Source organism: Schistocerca gregaria, chromosome X (assembly GCF_023897955.1).
Source record: "Schistocerca gregaria isolate iqSchGreg1 chromosome X, iqSchGreg1.2, whole genome shotgun sequence".
Lineage (NCBI taxonomy): Eukaryota > Metazoa > Arthropoda > Insecta > Orthoptera > Acrididae > Schistocerca > Schistocerca gregaria.
The window spans coordinates 703,086,163-703,108,636 of NC_064931.1; the positions used below are offsets into that span (position 1 = coordinate 703,086,163).

At 36.7% G+C, this 22,474-nt stretch overlaps 1 protein-coding gene across 5 annotated transcripts in view; it reads right to left on the bottom strand.

Annotated features, from left to right (window-relative positions):
• Positions 1-312: 312 nt before the first annotated feature.
• The window catches only part of LOC126297631 (inositol 1,4,5-trisphosphate receptor), a 353,953-nt gene continuing 331,791 nt past the window's right edge, over positions 313-22,474 (bottom strand). For all 5 annotated transcript variants that reach the window (XM_049988649.1, XM_049988651.1, XM_049988652.1 and 2 more), the window contains 3 exons: positions 15,755-15,915; positions 2,582-2,743; positions 313-2,473 (listed from right to left, as the gene is read on the bottom strand). In XM_049988649.1, coding sequence (XP_049844606.1) covers positions 2,390-2,473; positions 2,582-2,743; positions 15,755-15,915 — 407 coding nt within the window. In that variant the 3' untranslated portion in view covers positions 313-2,389. The remainder of the gene's footprint in view (positions 2,474-2,581; positions 2,744-15,754; positions 15,916-22,474) is intronic.

Consider the following 22,474-nt stretch of genomic DNA (forward strand, 5'->3'; position numbering starts at 1 on the left):
AACTTCAACAGACATAAGCCTGTTTCGATCATAAGTAAAACTACATATGGCACCGTATGTCCTCCGCCACTACATCTGTTATATTTCGTAACGGTTGCTAGTGTTGCTGCCATGATGAAAATAACATTCTATGTTCATCACATCTAGTTAACTGACTACCATTTTTTTAAAGTATGTGTACCTTTTTCTAGATTAGGGAAATGTCCATTAATGAACCAACTGTCCTGTCACTTGACTGTGGGTCAAAGGGAAGGGCCCATAAAGGGAAAGGTTATCACTTTAATTTCTTTGAGTGCATAAAACATAAAGAAATTCTTTGTAATAATGTATTCTGCAACAATACTTATACCAAAGTTGTAGTGTTTAACAATATACAGATTCAAAGAAACAACAGTCCAAAATTCACTTCTTGTAGTACAATAGTTTTAAAACACACTACACAGGTTACTGCTATTATATTGTATCAACAATGGAGCAGTTTCTCCGTTTACATCTATCACTTGGAGGTAATGGAATAAAGCTCAACAATTGAAATACAAATGAGTTATAATTTTGTAACACACATATGGGGCACCTTCATGGGTTATAATAAGAAATGAAATGTAAAACTTTACTTTGAGAAGAGTAATGCGATGTTTGCCACAGGTATTAGTCTCCGTGCTCACCAAGTAAACTGATACTATAAACGTACTGATTCATAATTGTAACAGTGATTTTATACAGAGTTCTTCATTTAGGTCAATTTTAATTTACAATACAAACTAAAATGTGCCTTTTGTGGTTGCATGTTAAAATTATTTGCATTAACTGTTGTTATTGAAGACCATCACATATTTACAGAGGCGCTACAGCTCCCCGGTAGTGTTTGCTCCAACATTTATATGAATAGCCAGTATTGCAGACGACTGGTGTAGACTCAAAAATAAAGCATACTAAAACCTGTACATTAAAATACACACATATTAGAAGTGAAGTAAAATTAGTTTTCAATGAGACTTAGTCAAACTCCTGTCTGTCAGACAGGAATTACTGACTTGCAATGTATGGGTCATGGAAACATACGAAGAATGTTCTCACTTACAAATAATTAAATGTTTCTTCAAAACTGGGGACTTTGTGGTTACATATAACTATCAAAGTCTGCACTACTGGCAAATGGTAGTAAGTCACATTTAAACTAATCTACAGGGTCATTCAGTTAAAAGTATTATAAAATTTTTTGCAAAACCTATACAGTGATGATTTTCTCCATTACATTTGTGCCTTTAAAAACGATTTCTATCCCAAAGTAAACTTCTACTTCCACTTTTTAACAATCTGAGGAGACTGTTAATGAGCAATAATGAATTTACATAGACAAAAACTTATATGTATTTTTCACAGAAAACTGTAAAACTGTTCAATCAAGTAAAAGTTTCTTTAGACATTCACACTACAAAAATGTGTTTCAGAGGTAGAAAATTATCATCTCATTGATCTGAACAGAGTAGAAATCCAAAAACACAAGACACATATATGAAAAATATCTAATACATGAACTATTCTGTTGATTACACATATCAGTTTCTGCACAGAAGAGACTGGCAATGCTGAATGTAATAACAGGGAAAAGATAGATATAGGGTCTCTGTGAAATGTGTTAAATAAAGGTACACAACTGAAAGCAACAATAATTGAGCACTTTCCCACTCACACAGTTTGCCACAGTTGCAATTGTGTCGGCTCAAAAATTTTGCATACTGCTTTCTCACTGTCTTTAAGGAATACTTTAACAACAACCTGAAATGACATGATTTTCTTTTATCTCTGTTTTCCTTTTCTTTTCTTTTTTTACAAAAGATGAGGAAATAAATATGTAACAAGTATTAACATTTACATCTGCATTATTATATAACAAAAATTTGAGTAACACAGAAGTAAATTTTAAATTACACATATAAAAACACTGAACAATAATAATCAAACATGCAATTAACATTGCGTAATAGGGGTTTTCTGCACACACACACACACACACACACACACACACACACACACACACACACACCAAGTATATTATCATTTCAACAATGTATACGAGGATTCATAAACATGAAAAAATCTCAATTAATCCAATTTTATACATTATAAATACATTAAAATATTTGGCAAGAATGTACATAACAATGTTAAACTTGTATTATAGAAAAAAGGACAGAAGACATCAGAAAATGACACACACAGAAATGATAGAAATTATGTCACTGAAGAGAACAGTTACACCCAAAATGAATGTCTGATATGCTGGCTAAACTCAATCAAACAGAACTGCCTGTGGCTACTAACAAGATTCTCTTCCCTCCCTTTTCTTCAGGTATACATAAAATGTGCTGAGGGCTACCCGTATGTTTTACTGGGAAGGTACATTGTGAAAATATGCAGAAGTTGTGCTGAGCAAACCCATCCTTTGCTTCTGTTTTCTCTGCTCAGTCATCTGCAATAAATGGGATCTTATTAACAAGTGTTAACTGCATATAAAGAATAAAATAACCAAATCTATGGTGAAATCAGATATTTATAACATTAATAAGTGTTCTCCTACCTGATCTTTTAATTCAGTGAGCTGATGTGAAAGTGTTGCCACAAGATTCTGAGTTTTCTCTAACTGCGCCTGCAGTGTCCTTAACTCCATTTGCTCACCTTCACCCTCATCCGCAGCCAGAGACATTGCTCTCAGTCTTGGAAACCAATCGAGATTGCGGTCCTGTAACAGATTGCAACCAAATTTGTCAGCATAAGATTTTTACAACTCTACTGTTAGCTTCATTTTACACTACTTGTACCATGGTGCATTAACAGTTCTGATCTGTAGCAACAATATCCCCACCATTATTGTGACCAATGAGCAAATATTGTCTATAAAGATTATTAGTGGGGAACACAGATTTTTTTTATGTAAAGCGTCACAATCACTCAAACGTGTAGTGTACGCAAAGAAAATATTTTTGAAGAGTGTGTGTGGTTTCCCCTTCCCCTTGAACAATGTGACATATTGAGACTCAAATATAGTCAGTAAACCTATTATACCTATGGCCTTCAAATTGGAAGAGAAGAATGAAGGCAATGATTAGTTGAAGTTATGAGTTAATACATGAGATACAAGCAAATTGCTCAACTGTAAGAGAACTGGCTGTGTGATGCAGCTGTGAAGGTGTAACACTATTATCGATGTTACCCATAATATAATGGTCTTCTATAACGTCTTCATCCATTTTTTACTTAATGTGACATGTATATCCATGCTCTTTGTTGTAAGATCCATATAAATGTTTTATTCATTATTTAAAATAATTTATGTAATGTAATTAATCTATGGATGTAATTTCAAAAGTAATGTGCTGTAAAAGGAGGTAAAAATCAAAACTTTAATTGTAATACTTGAAGGGACATCCCTCCACAATGGAACTAGTTAGGCAGGAATAGAAAAGGTGGATCTGGCAGTTGAACTGAAAGGCTTGTGTGTGGCACGAATCAGTCAGTGGCCAGTAGCAAAGGGTGTGCATCTTATAACCAAAAGAGGCCAGAACAACTGCAAAATTATATAATGTAGCCTCACTTGCTGAAGTAATTGGCTTATTATTCATGGCATACTTTGGTTAGCTCTGTTCTATGAAAATCATATGCCAAGAAGACAATTTTCAGAGCTTGTTACACAAGAAGAGCCATTGCTACTTTTTCCAACTTTTTTGAGTAGCACAGGAGATCAATGTTGTCACCACCTTCGTCTAATTATCAGTTGAGTACTGCATAATTGCATGGCCCAGTTATGTGGTTTTGTTTTCAGTAATAATTTTGTGTTCTGTAAACTTTTTGTTGAGCCACCATATTTTATCCTGTCATTTACCGATACAGGGTCCTATATCAAGTGCTATGATAAATCCAAGTATTCTATTTTACTGAACTGAAAAGCAATTATCTTCTTTAACAAAAGTTACTAAACTTTGTGGAGTTATAAAGTACATAATTATTTAGTGAACATAAGTTTTGAAATACTCCATATATTGTTCATTAATGGACAGTTAACGTTTCATCAAAGAACAATTACTAAGAGAAGATTTAAAGTATTCAGTTGAAAGATTCTCCTTATTGATATTATAGTATTTACAATTTCATGTGTTATGTAGTCAATAGCAGTAATTTCCTATAACTAAACTAACAAAGGAACCTCTTGTCCAAGACAGCAGTGCTCCACCATTACTCATTTACTTATAATTATCACCACTTTCCTACTGTAATATACAGTTTGTAAGTATTATCTAGAGTCAGTTGTTGCCTAAGCATATTGATACTCGTCCTCTGTAGATTAAGTCAAATCACTGGTACACTGCTTGCTAAATTGTGCTACTGCCTCATATCCTATCTGCAAAACAGAAGTTCAGTTTCAAGTACAGTCAATCCCAATAGTTGACTTTCTTTAAGAAACAAGTTATTACTGGGTACAACTTTGCCTAATTAGGCTGGTGACCATTCCTTTTTATGTAATGACAGTTTACTTGATTACTAATAGAACCTTTGTTCAATTCCCTTTTATCTTGCTACTGCTTCCTTTCAATAGAAATCTTTAAGTAAACAAAATCAGTCCAATACCTCCCCATTACACACCATCATGATCACAAAAATAACAATCCTTTCACAGGAGTTACATTATCAGCATATTACTATTTTAATGGTAGCCAGTATTGTCATAAATGTTTTAGTTCCAGTATGGCACCATTTTGCAAACTATTATTAATACTGTGTGATCTGAGGTTTTCCCGGCATACAGAAATCTTGAAAATTTCTCAGGTATTCAGCCAGGTAGCATCGTCCAAAAGGCACAATATTTCGGCAAGCCGACATCGTGCCGAAATATCACGCCTTTTAGACGACACTACCTGGCTGAATACTCGAGAAATTTTCAAGATATCATTAATATTCATATTAAATATGTTTGAAACATGTTATCAGCATTGAGTTATACATCCCTAGTCCCTTTATTGTGAACAGAAACCTGGAATCTTATACAGACCACAAAATTCCAAATGTGTATGTACAATGTTGATTGGTAATTAAATAACACTTTATTAACTTGAATAGGAACAAATTCATCTTCTGATAGTTACATCTCTTTTCTTAATAAGGAAAAGCAAATAAATGTCACACAGGTTAAATCATGACAGGGACCATGAACATTAAGATATGCATTAAAAAGTTTAATAGAGATACAGGCTACACACTCATCACTGCACAATAATGGGTGTTCGATACACAGTCTGCCACTAACTATCAAGCAAGGTGGTGCAGAAGCCCCAATGTGAGCTAACACTTCTTGTCTAATAGTCTTGTAATCTGCTCCATGTGTAATGGTCTTGTAACATAACTTCCTTTCAGGTGTGAACTGTGAAAATGAAGGATCTGTGGACCCCTGCAATTTCTGTGTCAAGTTAGTCACTTTTGTTGATGAAGATAGATGAGGTAAATGTCAAAAGCTCAAAATTTAACCAAAATTTTGCTACCAAGTATGCTAAGAATTTTCTATTTAAGAAATTCATCACAAAAACCCATTGCCAAACTGTAAGTAGGTAGTAAATTACAAACAAAACCTAATGTTTTTAAATAACTTTTGGTTATGTATGTGAAATTCATAATGGGTATTCAGTATATAAGGTGATTCTGGCACAAGCTCCTTCTGTGGAATGGACAACTAGTTAATTTCCTCCGCATTTTACAATATACTGTGATTCCAAGTGACATCCCTCACAAAAACTATGTATCACTGATGATAAAAGTATGCAATTACAAAATGCACATGAATGAAAAGTTTTTGCATTTTATTGTTTAACACTAACATGAAATCATAACAATACCTTCTTCTTCACATTTACTGTCTGTGACACTTTGGGAAACATTTCATGTTGTGAATGAGATTCTCAGAAATTGTTCATACAATATTGAAACTAATGCATGATGCTGCACATATGGAAATTTCCTCATACTGCAGGATGTATCAAAAAGAATCACCCAATTTCTAAAAAAATCATAACTATTATGTTATTTGAGATATTTGCATGAACAAACTCTCACGTTTTCCATGATTCCTGCTATGTAGCAGCAGTGTGCACCCACTTCAGTTCTAGGTGCCGGGACAACAGAAAGTGTTTTGTGTTCGACATTTTGCGCAGTGCAGGTCAGTAATAACCATTCACCATGACTTTCATAATAGGTATGGCGTGGCTCCTCCTACAGCACAGAGCATTAGACCATGAACAATTCTGAAACAGATTGTTTCAGTAAAGACAAATCACCAGGCTGTCCCCGAGTGTCTGACACAGACATCAAACACATCTGCCACAGTTTCACAAGGAGTCCGCAGAAACCCATTCTGCTGTGCAGCTCGACAGCTCTATGTGCCTCCGATTTCCTTCTGTTGTGTTTTGCGTTGACATTTACACATGAAAGCATACACAACTCAGCTACATCAAGCCCTTCATGAAGGTGACAAACAACAATATTTGGAGTTCTGTAATTTCATTCTTGGGAAGCTGAAGAATGACAGTTTTCTTCCACACTTAGTGTTTAGTGATGAGGCAACATTCCATTTAAATGGAAAGGTGAACCATCATAATGAGGAACAACCACATGAAGTTGTACAACATGAGAGGGACCCTCCAAAATTTATTGTGTTTTGTGCAGTTCCATGGGAAAATGTGTATGGTCCATTTTTCTTGGCCAAGAACGCTGTTACAGGAAGCACATATCTCAATATGCTTGAGAAATTTCTTTTCCCACTATTGGAGGCTGATTCGAATGACTTCATTTACTGACAATGAGGCACCACCACACTGGCATCCGGATGTGTGGGAGTTTTAGAATCAAAGGATTACTGAACAATGGATTGGTTGTACTGGACCAAATGATTAAGCCTCCAAGCTCTCTGGAGCTGACTGGATGTGATCATTTCTTATGGGGGTTTATAAAGACTCTGTTGATATGCTTCCATTACCAACAACAGTGAATGAACTGGGACATCACATAACAGCATCTGTGGAAGCTGTAGCTCAAGACATGCTCACTACAGTGTGGGAACAATTTGAATACCACACTGACATATGCCGTGCATCTTGGGGGGGGGGGGGGGGGGGGCGGCGTGTATTGAATATTAGGAAAAGGTTTTTTTTTTTTTTTTCAAAAACAAAATTCAATGTATATATTTATTAGTATCACAAATATAGATGTACCAAATCAGATGATTCTTTTTTACACACCCTATATTTGCATGTATTCATGTTAATTACTTTGTCTTTTCACTGTTTCATGTCCAACAGAAGATGCTTACCTGGCATAAAAACTATGATAAGAAGTTTCACCAAACCATTTTGAAATGTTAAATAGATGAAAATTTTATTAAACTAGTGCAATAACTCTTCACAAGCCAGTGTATTATACATGGACTTTCTTATTGCAACTTAGTCACTAAGTACATGGAAACAACAAAGTATGGTAACCAATACAAATATCTACAACAGAAAAAAATTGAGATCTTTGCAAAATACCAATCGATCTACACTGCACACACACGGTTGTGATGGGGATGACAGACCTGAGATAAAATGTTGAGATTCATATTCACCAAAATGTGCAAACAATAGCCTCCTTCCAAAATTCTCGAACAGTTATCCATCTTGTGACCTTTAAATCACATATTTCAAATTAAGTTGGGTGACTGAATATATAAGTACCTGAATTAACTCTGTAGTTACTGAGGAAAACATGGACTTGTTGGCAACTGCATTCTTTACACAGATGAAAGCTTGAAACTTCTTTGCAGATTAAAACTGTGTGCCAGATTGAGATTCGAACCCTATACCTCACCTTTCATGGGTTATGTTCTTATTGACTGAGTTGTACAAGCACCACACACAGCCAGCCCTTACAGTTTTACTTCCACAAGTACCTTCAAAGATGTTCTGCTACATACTTTGTTGGATTGAGTCCTATTTTGGTACACAGTCCAGGTAGTTTCAAAAAAACTGCACACTCCACAGCAAAGTGAAAGATTCATTCTGGAAACCATCTCCTAGACTATGTCTGAGCCATTTATCTGCAATATCCCTTCTTCTAAACATGATACTCCCACAAGGTAGTAGTAGAACTTCTGTGAAGTCTGGAACGAAGGAGGGAGGTACTGTCAGAAATAGAGCCGTGAGGGCAAGTCTGAGAGTCATGCCAAGATACCTCAGTTAATAAGAGCACAGCCCGGAAAGAAAAGATTCTGGTTTCAAGTACTGGCTGGGAATACAAATTTAATCTGGCAGGAAGTTTCAAAATCGTTCACAGTCCACTGGAGAGTGAAAGATTCATTCTGCAAATAAAAACGTATAAAAAATATGTACTGAAGCACAGTTTGCTAGGAGTGAAATATATTCCAGAACAATCGAGAATTCACCAATGAAGTCAATGTACTCTGTGACTGTACATTGAGTGTAACAGACACTCCAGACATAAGCTATCATTCTTCCTCCTGCCAGCTAGGTATGTGAACAGACACTTTAATTAATACTGATAGGGAATAGCAGCTGGCACGAAGACGCAAATTTCTTGACTAGCTAAAAGATAAAATTCAATTGAGCAACTACACTGTAACCCACTTCTGAGGCCACTGGTGATGGTGATGTAAGTTAACTCCAATATTAACTTCATTACACTAAATTTAGGAAAATGACAGAGGAGCAGGATCCTCATATTACCACTGGATGGATGAAATACATGAAGTACAAATATTAATGGAAAATAAACTGGTCTTGAAATAGCGTAGTACGATGTGTGTAACAAATCCTTCATTTATGATATTTTATTTCAGTTACTATATTCATATACTTTATGAACACGCATGTCCACATTGCTAGAATGATCAAAATAATTGTACATAAAAATAAACAGAAGGTTTGTAAAGTCTTAATTTGCAAGCAGTCCCAAACAGAATTTAAAAAAAAAATGAATACAGAAAAAGACAAGAAACAGGTAAATTTTGAAAATTAATATTATGAGACAATGATCTTATTTTGCACCTCTGGCAGAGCTGCAAAAACTCGTGGCATAAATATCACTTTGGTAAAGTGACATGTTACCCAACATCGGTCTAGTCAGCGAATGATGATTGCAACAGTTGAAAGTTCTTTTTTACTTAAGTATTTTAGAACTGCAAACTGTTTGGAAGTGTTTTTAATGTTTGTGCACCTAAACAGGTACAGATGGACACATCGTGTCTTCGAGGTGGGATGGCGAGGGCAGCTATACTACACTTTGTGGTGCCTGCTTTCTTGGCAGATATTCTGTGCTACGGCATTCTGGCTCACAGAAATGGGTCATGCGGTCAAATAAAAGCATACACTGTGACAATAGTGTCGACATCACATGAAACAGATGGTGCTTAATTATCTGGCAGATTAATACAGAACCATTATTTGTTAATGTCAAACAGAAGCAATGTAATGTTATAAGCTTTCACATTCCATCATACAGCTGCAACGGAGTAGTAGTCCACATTATTGAGAGTTACACTGTCTGTCTGAACTTTATTTCAAGAGGCAGCAGTTCAGAATTGGCGAATAACAGCACTTGTAATCTGGGTCTACAAATTTCTGCAAAGTACCAGAGTGGGTAACAATTCATTCTGGCGCCCTAGTGCAGGACCAAGAATAAATTCCATGGTGAGAATAAATAAAATTTTGGCAAAAATAATATATTAAAAGCTGACCAAGAAGAAATTAACAGTTTTTAGGGAAAAATTTACTGACGAATAGTGCTGTTGTCATCGTCTTTAACAATGTGGTCAACAGCAGAAACATTATATTCAAGTGCTTCAATAATTACATCCGAGAAGGATTAACAGTATTCACAAGAATTAATTTGTTGGTGAATAATAATTAAATCAATTGACAACAATTCATCTTATTAAAGTCTATGACTCAGAAGATAGGCAGCCGACTCTTCGAAGAACTGCAACTGTTTCAGCTATTCCAAATCTATGCTACAGCAGTGGGAAGTAGCAATGTCAGCTGAACACCTACCAATGGTAGTGCAATTTCACTGAGTTGCAGTGGCACGATTCCAGTAACATCATGACACAGCGAGCTGCTCTACTGAGTACAATGGACTTTATCAAAATCACCCCATTTTTTCAATTTTGTTTTTCAAAAAGTTTTTAATGAAGTCATCCACACTTTAACAGTTATTGGTAGGAGAAAGTCTGTCATTAACTTAGTATCGCTTTCACTGTATACCTTTACTGACCAGAAGCATGGGGCAACAGTTTAAGGAGACTGTGAAAAGTTGGAGCAAGCAATTTAGTAAGCAACTAGATACTAAAGTAAATGAGTTGAACACAAGTATCAAAGGTCCTTGGCTAATGCCGATATAAAGGCTCAAGGTGACAAGATGTAGTCCAATGTTCATACCCAAATTTTTATGCTAGATGCAAATACGGCTAAATTAAATGCAAACATCAAGGTGTAAGGTGTTAAATTTGTAAAAACACTTGTTGAAAGTATTGCAGAGTCAGAAATTAAATGAACACATAAGGGACCTGATAAAAAAAAATAGAAATTAATAACAGAACATCACAGTTACAAGCTACAATGTCTACTTTAGCAGAGGAGTTACATTACGAGGTGAGATAGGGACTGTATGGAAGATGTGTAAGCATTTCGCAGTGAAACTTTGGCAGTGAGGTTGAAACAACCTCGGCAACATTTGGCCAGTCCACATTCATAGCCATCAACTTGCTTTGGATGAAGAGGTGCACACCTGGATACAATCACGGTCCCACGGGCAACCGCAAACATTTTTTCATGAATGCATTGACTACCGTGACTGACACTGGGATAAATTTATTAACAATTATGGTGATTGTTTTTAAATTAACAAACAGCTTACTTATTATTTTTCCATGTGCCTCATTTTTATTTGATTGTCTCTTATATCTAGAGACACTATCATTGTGAAGACTGGTAGGTAGTTAGCAAATGGACCTATAAGGAAGGAGGCGTACTTCTTGGTTTCTAGAGAAGCAGAATATTGTTGGTTTTGAGGCATACTCCAAAGCTGCAAAATAGAGGAACCTATCCGAGCTATAGTGGTCCAGTTATTATACTGTATTAATAGATGAATAATAAGGATGAAGTTATCTCAGCCTTGTGTACTGTTCTTAATGCAGGTAATAATATGTAGGGGAGTATAGTACTACAAAAGGTTACTATTGGTCCTGAAAGTGCTATTGCTTAAGGGCAGTGATACAATGAATGAGTATATGTGCTGTAATCATTATGGCAATATATTTTGTAAGTGTTTTGTATATATGATTTATTAGATGACAATCTGATGAGTATCAATGTACTTTCTAATGAATGGTAGCGACAATGATTGCTACGATTTTGTGCAGGGGGAATTTGTACTGTTTGATAATCTACTTAGTTTTATGGTTGGGTTTGTGCATATTTTTTAGGAGATGTTAGCTTAACTCATTTGTAAATAGCATAGGTATTTACCTAACCAATGTTAATTGAAGGAAGTAAAAACCAAGTACAGGGTATATATTACGAGTCATAATTTTGCTTTAGTAGTTTAATCTGTTAACAGTATGGATGTTACTACTTGTGTTGCTACTCTCTCCACAGACATTCAATAGCAGGGTGTTAGAACCAATTTTTGGGGCTTATGGGCGTGAAGCCAGAGGTGTTGATTCTGTAGGATTGGCAGAGATCCTCATCCTCTGGCCCACCAGTGGAATACACACCAGGCGTGGCTCCTTAGGAAAGGAAGGGGGAAGGGAGTGGGGAGTGGGGCGTGGGGAGTGGGTAGGGGATAGGTGTATGTGTTTGGGCTTTGTCATTTTTCTTTCTCTGGTTCTAACATTCCTAGTCTTACTTTTCCTTTCTTTCCTTTTCATCAGGAGTACCATGTCTATTCTCCTCCTTCCCCCTTTCCACCGTGGAAAATCATCTCTTATCGAGAAATTGAAACCTGTTTTAACAGGAGTGCCATAGAGATAACAGTACACAGGCAGCTTCCAAACAAAGTTAAGCACATAAAATTCAGAACAGGAAGTGATAATTATTGGATGTTCCTTGAAAATAACTACACGAGAAATGCTAATTCTTAATTAGCTGTGAAACTGGAGAGTAAGGTAGTCTATACAGGCAACGAATTAAGACAATGTACAAAATGATTATGGATAAGCCAAGTTTGAGTTATGACATATTTCATGAATTCAAAGTAGAATTATACAAGCTGATACTTAGTAGAGAGATTAGGATTAATATCTTTCACTGAAGTCCAATAGTTGCAAACTTAAAAAGAACTAGTTTCTCTGAATTTGATTTTTTTATATTAATGATGGGATTTTATACTTAAAAATATTATGGATGTATATTTTATAATAGTGGTGACATCATTTGCCTAAGGGGGTAGGGGGTTTATGTGGCAGTATAACATATCACTTTAATGAAATGATGTGTTAGCCAATGTCTGCCTAACTGATGAATGATGATCATGATAGTTACAAATATTTTTTAAAAAATTAAGTAATTTAGAACTGCAAATTGTTTGGAAGTTTTGTTACTATTTGTACATCTAAACCGGTATGGATGGAAGCCTCGTGTCTTCTAGGTGGGAGGGATGAGGGCAACTATACTATGCTTCACAGTATCTGCTGGCTTGTGTTCAGAAGGCAAGTTTTCCATTATTTAGTAAAGAGCTGAAAATGTCAAAGATTCCAGATTCCAGTACTGAGCTTCAATGGTGAAGAAGTCCTCATTAACATGACTTACGCGGTTTTTCTGAACTTTATTTCAAGATGCAGTAGTTGAGGATTTAAGAATATCAGCAATTGTAATGAAAACATAGGCATTTCCACAAGTTATTAGAAGGGGCAACACATCAAGCTGTGTAGTAAAACTACTTTTCTGGAATTTTTTTCTACACAGATTTAGCAAAGTTTATAACTCTGCATGTAGGTTTAATAAAAGGAGCATTATTGAAAAATTTTACCTAAGTAAACTATATTTATGAAAAATAATGCACACAACAAATTAAATGTATCACTCTAGTAAATGAATAATAAATTGTATAAGCTCTCTAAAAACTGGAAAGTTAAAAAAAAATCTATATCTCGTTTACGGCAACTACTGTACATTGGTTTTAGTACGATGCATAATAATGAATATATTCTACTTATTCTTCATAAATTATTAATAGAAGAAAAAATTAATTAGAAATAGAAGAAAAAATGGGTTACAATACAAAGTTAAGAAAGCTCTCTTTTTTAGGGATTGTTTTTATTATAATTTTACTTTGCCTATCACTGTAGTCAAGTTTGGCAGTTGTGACATATTCTATTGTCACACTAGCTAAACTTGAGAGCTTCCTTTCTTTCATACTTTACCTTATGCAATATTTTATCATTTTTAATTTGCTGAAACTGCATTAACAAGATGCTACAGTCACCAGAACCACATACTACGAAAAAACCTTCAAAACACCTACATCAAATGGTATGCTGTGACAACGATCTTCATCAGTTCCCACACCTGGAACTTGATAGCAGCTATTTTGTTAACTACCTTCACTGTATCAATAGCTCTGCATTATTTGGCATCAAAATCAGCAGCACTTTTTTCAAGATAGAATACAGAGCTTTGTATTAAGATGCAGCCTGATAGCAAATTGAAGTAACATGAAGTGATGTGAAATAGGGGAGGTCTGTTTTCCATTTCAGTTACTATTCTATCAAATTCTTGAAGCACTCAAGTTTAAAATAGCTTCTTGGCACAGATCAAGTGTGCTTCACATTCAGTCACTCTCTTCACCTCTCTCAACCTTGTAACAGAAAAATTGTTTTGGGTGGATACAGAATCATAAACATCTTCTCCTTTGGCTACATACTTCTGCACTCTTTCTTCATGTAGTTGTTTAATATTTTTCACAATACCAGCTTGCAATCTCTATGACACATGAAGGGTTGCACTGTTATCTTGCAGAGATTTGTTGGTACAGTTCAGTTTCATAAATACATAAGACTACATCTCCAAAGAAATTTGTAAGCAATTTCTCTGAGAAGGACCCATATCCATTGCTGTTTCAGTGGTCCATTTGTCTATATTCTTATATTCTGTGCAGACTTGCGTACAGACTGTAAGTTCTTGTGAAGAGCTGCAAAAACTCGATGCCTAGAAGATCATCTTACATCGTAGTGTCTCTTGAGAGCCATCTTAAGCAAATCAAGGGAAGCCTCAATCTCAAAGTAAAGCTGCCGATGTATTCAAAGTACTGCACCACATTTTCAAAAAAATGTGATCATTAAAACAAATATTTCTATGGCTTGTTTGCAAGCAAGGCATAAATTTGCCAGATGGTTTTTCCAGCATATATTTGCTTGAATATCTTCATATTTTCCTGCCAATGCTTGAATCATTAGCAAAGCCTTGGCCACAACAAGTCTGAATGCCCAAGTCATTACTGCTGAGCTTCTGAAATATTTTTTCCACTAAGTTCCTTCAGTTTTCTAATGACTTACGATGACGTCTTATGACACCAGGTGCTTTCACAATGCAGCTGATCACCAGTGGTAGAGCATACATTTGTTAACATCAGGGTTCAACTGAGAGGAACAGAGTATAGCTGTCTATTTGCATAATGACAAACAGCTCCTGTAATACTGATCTACAATACAATAGCAAAGTAGCAACAAGAACTCCACTGTCAAACAAGAGTAAGTTGTGTGAACCGAGTGCAATACTGCGACACGAAACATGTCAGCAATAAATATATTTTTGGTTGTAGTCCTCTCTTTATGAAGCTACATTGCAGAATTGACACTGTGACAACAGTGTGCATTTACAGTACTGAGCTGAGGAGAAGGTGGCTTATCAGAGGTAGAATACAAGATCATGAAGTGTAGGAAAACTCGCGTACCTCTCCCAGTTAATTCTTAAACTGTCTTTCTTCCTTTCTTTCTTGCCGCTCCCCCCCCCCCCCCCCCCCTCCCTCCACACTCACTATTTACACCCACTCTATGCTTGCACCCTCATAGAAGGCCTATCTTGCCACCACTTGGTACAGCCCTGGTTTGAGATGACACAGTAGTGCTGCATTCCAGACTGACACGTGGTCACTTGATGTAAATCTCAATGAAGGCACCAAAATAAAAAATACTACAAATTCACAATGAAATTTGTAATTACAAGGGAAACTCCCCCTCACACCCCTATCGGATTTAGTGGTAAGACGGCCCAGTGGATAGCCTGTCAAAAACTGAACACAGATCAAGCATGGAAACAGGAAGAAGGCATACTGAACTGTAAAAAAAGAAAAGTTTAATATGTGACAAACTGGACTTGAAGACTCACCTATTTTTTTGGTGGACAAGGCTTTACCATCTTGCCATCAGATTATACATCATGAGATAACAAAGTGCGATTCTGTGATAAATTATCTTTTGTTTATCAAACTCAGCAGATACTTCTGAATGACGGCAGAGTATCATGCACAATATAAAAAGTCTTGGTCATGAACTAATAGTGTGAGACAGTATCAGCACTACTCACATAGCCTAGTGAATATTGTGAACAAGGAGAGAAATCTGGGTTTTGCATGCTAAGTTCCTTTGACATCCTTGCTAATTACTACAGTAAGGTAGACGATATCGAACATATACTTATTTTAACGTTTAAGTACTTACTTTCACCATAGCATAAACATAACTCTCTGGACCAGTAAATTCTGTTGGATCTTTCACTTTAACCAGAACTATGAAATAAAGGTAATGCCACATGTTGTGCTCACATTTTATGTGTTCTTCAAAACTCACTGTCTTATTATCAAATGCAGTTCTGTTAAGTCCTGTTGGTGGAAGAGAGATAACTGATATCAGAAACTGTGATAAAATACATAAATATTGCATGGAATGTATTAACATTCATTTTTGTCAATATGCCTCCTGAGCATCATGACTACTTCAGTTACAAAAACTCCATAATATTTTGACAAAGCAGCAGCCAGGCAGATTATTTAACTGGTCGAGTGAAGTCTTGGTATCTCTACCACATTTACTGCAATTAAATAATCACAGCAAAGAAATTATAAATATGAGGAACTCAAAGCCAAAAATAACAACAGTCCTCTTTTCATTTTATTTTTTTGTTGAAATCCAGATCAGGTATATATTCAGAGTGAGGCTCATAGTAACAGGAATGAAAATTACTGAAAGCATGGTTTAGATTACAAATAAAGAAAAATAGCACATTAGTAAGTACAGCAGAACCTCACTAATGTGACCTCGAATAAGCCGACTGCCCACTTAGTCTGACCATCCCATTTCTGGTGTTCATTTGCATGCATGGCCCGCCACTGCAGTCAGTTTTGGAATTGTCGGTGACTCATCATCTGCGATATGGAGAAGTAGGCAGTTGACCGCTGATAGGTGCAGTAGTTGGATCAGTTTCAGTATGAAATAACTTGTTTCTAACTCGATCAATAAGCATTACTGTTCACTCATTTCTTTTATAAATTAGTGTCAGTGTTCTTCGTATATACTAAAGTGTGTCAAACTAAATTATGGTACCAACTAAATGTAAATGTTTGACACTGTTTTTAGTGGAGAAACTGAAAGTCCTTGAAAGGTTTAATAAAGGCAAGTCTCTTCAAAACATTGCAAGTGAAGTAGGGGTTGACATAACAACAAGAGTTGAGAAAACTGTCAGAGTTTAGTGGAGAGAGCCTCTTGTAGTTATATGTGTAGGAAAGGTGCAGCCGTCCTCAGCACTTAGGTAATCTAAGTTAGTTGTAAATTCTAACAAGAGGGGGGGGGGGGGAGGAGGAGGAGGAGGAGGAGGAGGAGGAGGAGGAGGAGGAGGTTCTGCTACTAGGAAGTTCGCATGGCAGAGGTGTGGGCCAGCAGCTGCAGAAAGTGTTGAGGAGTGAGCACCAGGGCACCAGCATTGTGAAGCCTAGTGCAGGGTTGGCTCAGGCGACAGTTAGTGTAGAGGAGTTATGCAGGAATTTTATGAAAGAGGATCAGGTACTGATTGTGGGGAGAGCTGGGAACAGTCTGGATGGGGACAGGCAGTATGCTGTAGGAGGTAACCTGGTAAAGGTAACTACTCAAACTGGTGGCACTAATGTGTGCTTCATGCAATTGTTTCAGTGTCATGACTGGTCTATCTTAATGCAGCTGTTAGGTGTGTTAACATGGGGCTGGAGAAGGCACTGATGGCAGAGGGCATGGCTCTCATTGCAGTGGTGCCAGTTGGGTCTATCAATATATCAGGTTCCACTAAGCATGGCCTGCACTCAAGAGGTATGAGAAGGGGAAGCTGGCAAAGAATATAGGTGACAGTCTAGTGGGCAGTTGTGGGATCATTCAAGGAAAAACTCCCGTAGTAGTTCGTGTTAGAGCAGCACCTTTCTTAGACTGAAGTCAGGTGATAGGCATCTCTGCTTAAACAAAGTCCCTCTAACAAAGGAATCATCTTCAAAGGAGGTCAGGTATCCAAGTAGTGAAGGAATTGGCATCTTTCATCAACATATAAAAGGTATTAGGGAGATAAAGTTAGTGAACTGCTTCTAGATGTTGACTCTGAGATTATTGGTATAACAGAGCAACACTTAAATAATTTGACAATTCTGAGGCTTCCTTTAACAGGATACAGATTAGCTGTCTGTTTTTCAAGTAGTTCCTAGCAAAGTGGGGGAGTAGCCATTTATGTAAAAAAACAGTATTCTATTTGAGCCTGTAGACGTATCACGGCACTGCACTAATAGGTATTTGAATGTTGTGCAGGGGCATTGAATTAAGTGAAACTAAACTTCTAATTATTGTTATTTATAGGTCCCATAACTCTGACTTCAGAGCATTTCTGCTCAAGCTAAAGAGGGTTCTTGGTTCACTTTATAGGAAACACCAAAAATTAGTGTGGGGACTTCAATATTTTGTATGTGATTGTGCAAAGAAAAGGAAGTTGGTAGTTCTCCTAAACTTCTATGATCTGATGCAGATTGTGTTTTTCCGACCAGGTTGCAGGGGAACAGCAGCATAACCATAGACAACATTTTTATTCAGTCTTCATTACTAGATGGGCATTCTGTTAGTAAAAGGGTGACTGGTCTTTCAGAACACGATGCACAAATTTTAACACTAAATGGTTTTTGCACTCAAACAAATGCTATATATAATTACAAACTATGTAGAAAAGCTAATCCAAGGGCAACAAAAAGGTTTTTTAAACTTGTTTATAGGAACAAGAGTGGCAGGATGTTTATAGTGCTGATAACATAGATGACAAATATAATGCTTTCCTTAACACATTTCGCATGTTCGTGGAAAGTTCCTCTCCATTAGAACATTCTAAACAGGGTACTAGCGGTAAACGGCAGCCTGAGTGCCCAAATGGTGCGATAAAGATATCATTTAGAACAAATTGAGAATTACATGAAAATGTTAGAAGTAGTCATAATCCAGCTACAATAGCCCATTACAAATAGTATTGTATGGTGCTTAAATATGTCATTATGAAGGCAAAAAGAATGTGGTATGCAAATAAAATAGCTAATTCACAGGATAAAATTAAAACCATATGGTCAGTCGCAAATGAAAAGTGTGGTCAGCAGCACAAGGTCAATGATATAAAGTCAGTTTGTTGCAAAAAATATTTCTGTTACTGGTAAGTCAGACATATGTACAGTATTTAACAATCACTTTCTGAGTATTGCTGGTGACATATATAAAAACTTTGTTTCTACAGGGAATCATGTAATGCTTTTGGAAAATGCCTTCCTGCGACTGATGTCTGAAATACTCTTCTGTGATACCAGTACTGGGGAGACTGAGTCAATAAGTAAATCACTGAAGACTAAGGACTCTCAGGGATATGATGGAGTAACTAGCAGTATACTAAAGTACTGTGCTGCTGCTGTTAACCCTGTACTTAGCCGTATTTGTAATTTTTCTTTTAAGGATGGCCAATTTCCTGAACAATTAAAGTGCTCAGTAGTAAAGCCACTTTATAAAATGGGAGAAAGGGATAATGTAGACAATTTTAGACCTATTTCTATGCCACCAGTGTTTGCTAAAGTTACTGAAAAGGCTGTTTATGTAAGGAGAATTAATCATTTTATTTCACATAATTTTCTGTCAAATATTCAGTTCAGTTTTAGAAGTGGTTTAACAACTGAAAACGCTATGTTCTCTTTTCTCTGTGAGGTACTGGATGGAGACAATAAAAAGTTTAGGACACAAAACATCTTTTTTGATTTAACCAAAAAAATGGTTCAAATGGCTCTGAGCACTATGGGACTTAACAGCTGAGGTCATCAGTCCCCTAGCACTTAGAACTACTTAAATCTAACTAACCTAAGGACATCACACACATCCATGCCCGACGTAGGATTCGAACCTGAGACCGTAGCAGTCGCATGGTTCCGGACTGCGCGCCTAGAACCGCGAGACCACTGCGGCCGACCAATAGATTTAACCAAGGCATCTGATTGTGTATATCACAAAATATTGTTCCAGAAGTTGGGCAATTATGGAATATCGGGAGTAGCTCACAATTGGTTCACCTCTTACTTTCATAACAGACAGCAAAAGGTCATTCTCCACATTGCTGAGAATGGCTTTGATGTGGGGTCTATGTGAGGCACAGTTAAATGTGTGTGTGGGGGGGGGGGGGGGCAGGGATCAGTGCTGGGGCCACTCCTGTTTCTTATTTATTTAAGTGATATGCCCTCTAGTATTACAGGTGATTCTAAAATATTTCTGTTTGCTGATGACACTAGCCTGGTAGTAAACAATTCTGTGTGCAATGTTGGCACTGTTTCAAATAGTGCAGTTCAAGACGTAAGTTCATGGCTTATAGAAAAAAAACTAATGCTAAATCACAGTAAGACTCAGTTTTTACAGTTTTTAACACAAAATTCAACAAAACCGAACATTCTAATTTCACAGAATGGGCATATGATTAGTGAAACTGAACAGCCGGCCCCTGTGGCCAAGTGGTTCTAGGCACTTCAGTCTGGAACCGCGCTGCTGCTACGGTCGCAGGTTCGAATCCTGCCTCAGGCGTGGATGTGTGTGATGTTGTTAGGTTGGTTAGGTTGAAGTAGTTATAAGTCTAGGGGACTGATGACCTCAGATGTTAAGTCCCATAGTGATTAGAGTCATTTGAACCATTTTTTTGAAACTGGACAGTTCAAATTTCTAGGTGTTCAGATAGATTGTAAACTGTCGTGGAAAGCCCATGTTTAGGATCTTGTTTAAAGACTTAATACAGCCATTTTTACTATTTGAACAGTATCTGAAATAGGTGATAGTTAGACATGATAAAGTAATCTACTTTGCTTATTTTCATTCACTTTTGCCATATGGTATTATATTTTGGGTAACTCTTCCACTTTTCACATGATATTTTTGGCTCAGAAATGGGTGGTTTGGGTAATAATTGGTGTTAAGTTCACAGGCCTCTTGTCTGTGCATTAGTCTGTGTGTTTTGACATTGGCCACTCAATATATACAAGGCTCGTCCACAAAGTAAGTTCCATTTCTATTTCTATCCATGACAGCACTACGAGCGCAGTTCCGAGGATGCGTGGCAGTTACACTGACTCAAGGAGACGACAAGTATGGCATTTTCAGATCACTGCTGCCAATGTGTGCTTCGTAGTGCTTCTTTATAATGTCAGCTGTAATTGAAAATGCCGTCGTGTGTGATATCAGATCTGTGATTCGCTTTCTAAATGCAAAGAAAGTTAAACCAAAGGAAATTCATTGGTATGAGGTTTACAGACAAAATGCTATGAGTGATTCAATGGTTAGAGGATGGGTCAGACTGTTCAATGAAGAACGTGATAAAGTGCACGATGAAGAATGAAGTGAACCCCCGTCTGTGGTTACTAATGAACAGGTTCACACAATTGAAGAGAAGATTAAACACAACCATACGTTTACACCTAGTGCCCTTGTATGGAAGTTCCACAAATCTCACGATCACTAATTCATGAAATTGTTACTGAAAACCTGAAATTTCGAAAACTTTGCTCAAGTTGGGCACCAAAAATTCTTACTGAACAACACAAAAAACAACAGATGGGCAGTGCTCTTCAGCTTTTGACACACTGCAATGGAGAAGGCAATGGTTTTCTTTCTTGGATAGTATTGGGGGATGAAACTTGGGTATCGTACGACACCCCTCAAACAAAATGGCAATCAATGGAATGGAGGCACACTTCAACCCCAACGAAGGTTAAGCCTAAGCAAATCTTGACACCTCAAAAAGTCTGTGCACTGTTTTTTGGGACAGAAAAGGCATTTTGCTGATTGATTTCTTACCACGAGGCCAAACAATCAATGAACATGGTTACTGCGAGACCATTAAGAAATTGCACCACACAAAACATAACAAGCACCGAGGATTACTGTGAAAAGGTGGTGTTTTTTTCCACGATAATGCCTGACCTCACACAGCGAATGTGACCAAACAACTCTTATGGGAATTTCATTGGGACGCGTTTGATCATCCTCCGTACAGCCTGGACCTTGCTCCTAGCAACTTTCATCTCTTCTTACACCTAAAATCTGTCCTTGGTAGTCAACACTTCAACAATGATGACGAGCTGAAAGAACATGTTAGCACATGGTTGAATACATAGGTGGCAACCTTCAATGAAGAAGACTTACAAAAACTTATGCCACGCTATGACAAGTGCCTACAAAATTTCTGGAGAGAGGCATGAAGTATACTGCTGCATTCATTTTCAATAGGCTATCATAAGAATTCATAGATCTCAGCAGTAATCCACACACTTTCAAATTGAAACTGAAGAGTTCCCTCATGTATAACTCCTTCTATTCTGTCGGGAAGTTCCTTGAAAAATTAAGCTGATTCCTGTGTTATGATGTTGATTGAATTTACATAAACTTATGGATCTTTTTTATTTATTTATTTATTTATTTATTTTTTTTTTTTGGAGGGCTGAAACATTTTATTTTCTATGTTATTACTTATAGGTTGTAATTTCATGTACTGATAAGTTCTATGATGTTGGAGATTTGCTCCTCAATTTGGTCCTATGGAACTAGACATGTATTAGAAAAAAAGGAAAACTGTACAATGACAATTGATGATTAGACGGATTGAAAATACGCAAAATTTTCTAGAGGCCTAAAAGTGAAATTCTAGACAATGCCTTGATCGTATGATTTGAGCAGCAGAAAAGAAGAACAACTCCATTGTCTGGACATATAAAAGAAAAGGCATTGATTTGTATGAAAAATTGGATAAAGAAAATGAAAATCAATAACTTACAACTAGTGAAGGCTGGCTACATTGGTGGAAAAAATGACATGGCATTCGAAAAATACAGTAATTATATCCATGAGAAGTTGTCTGCTGCTGAAACAGCTGCA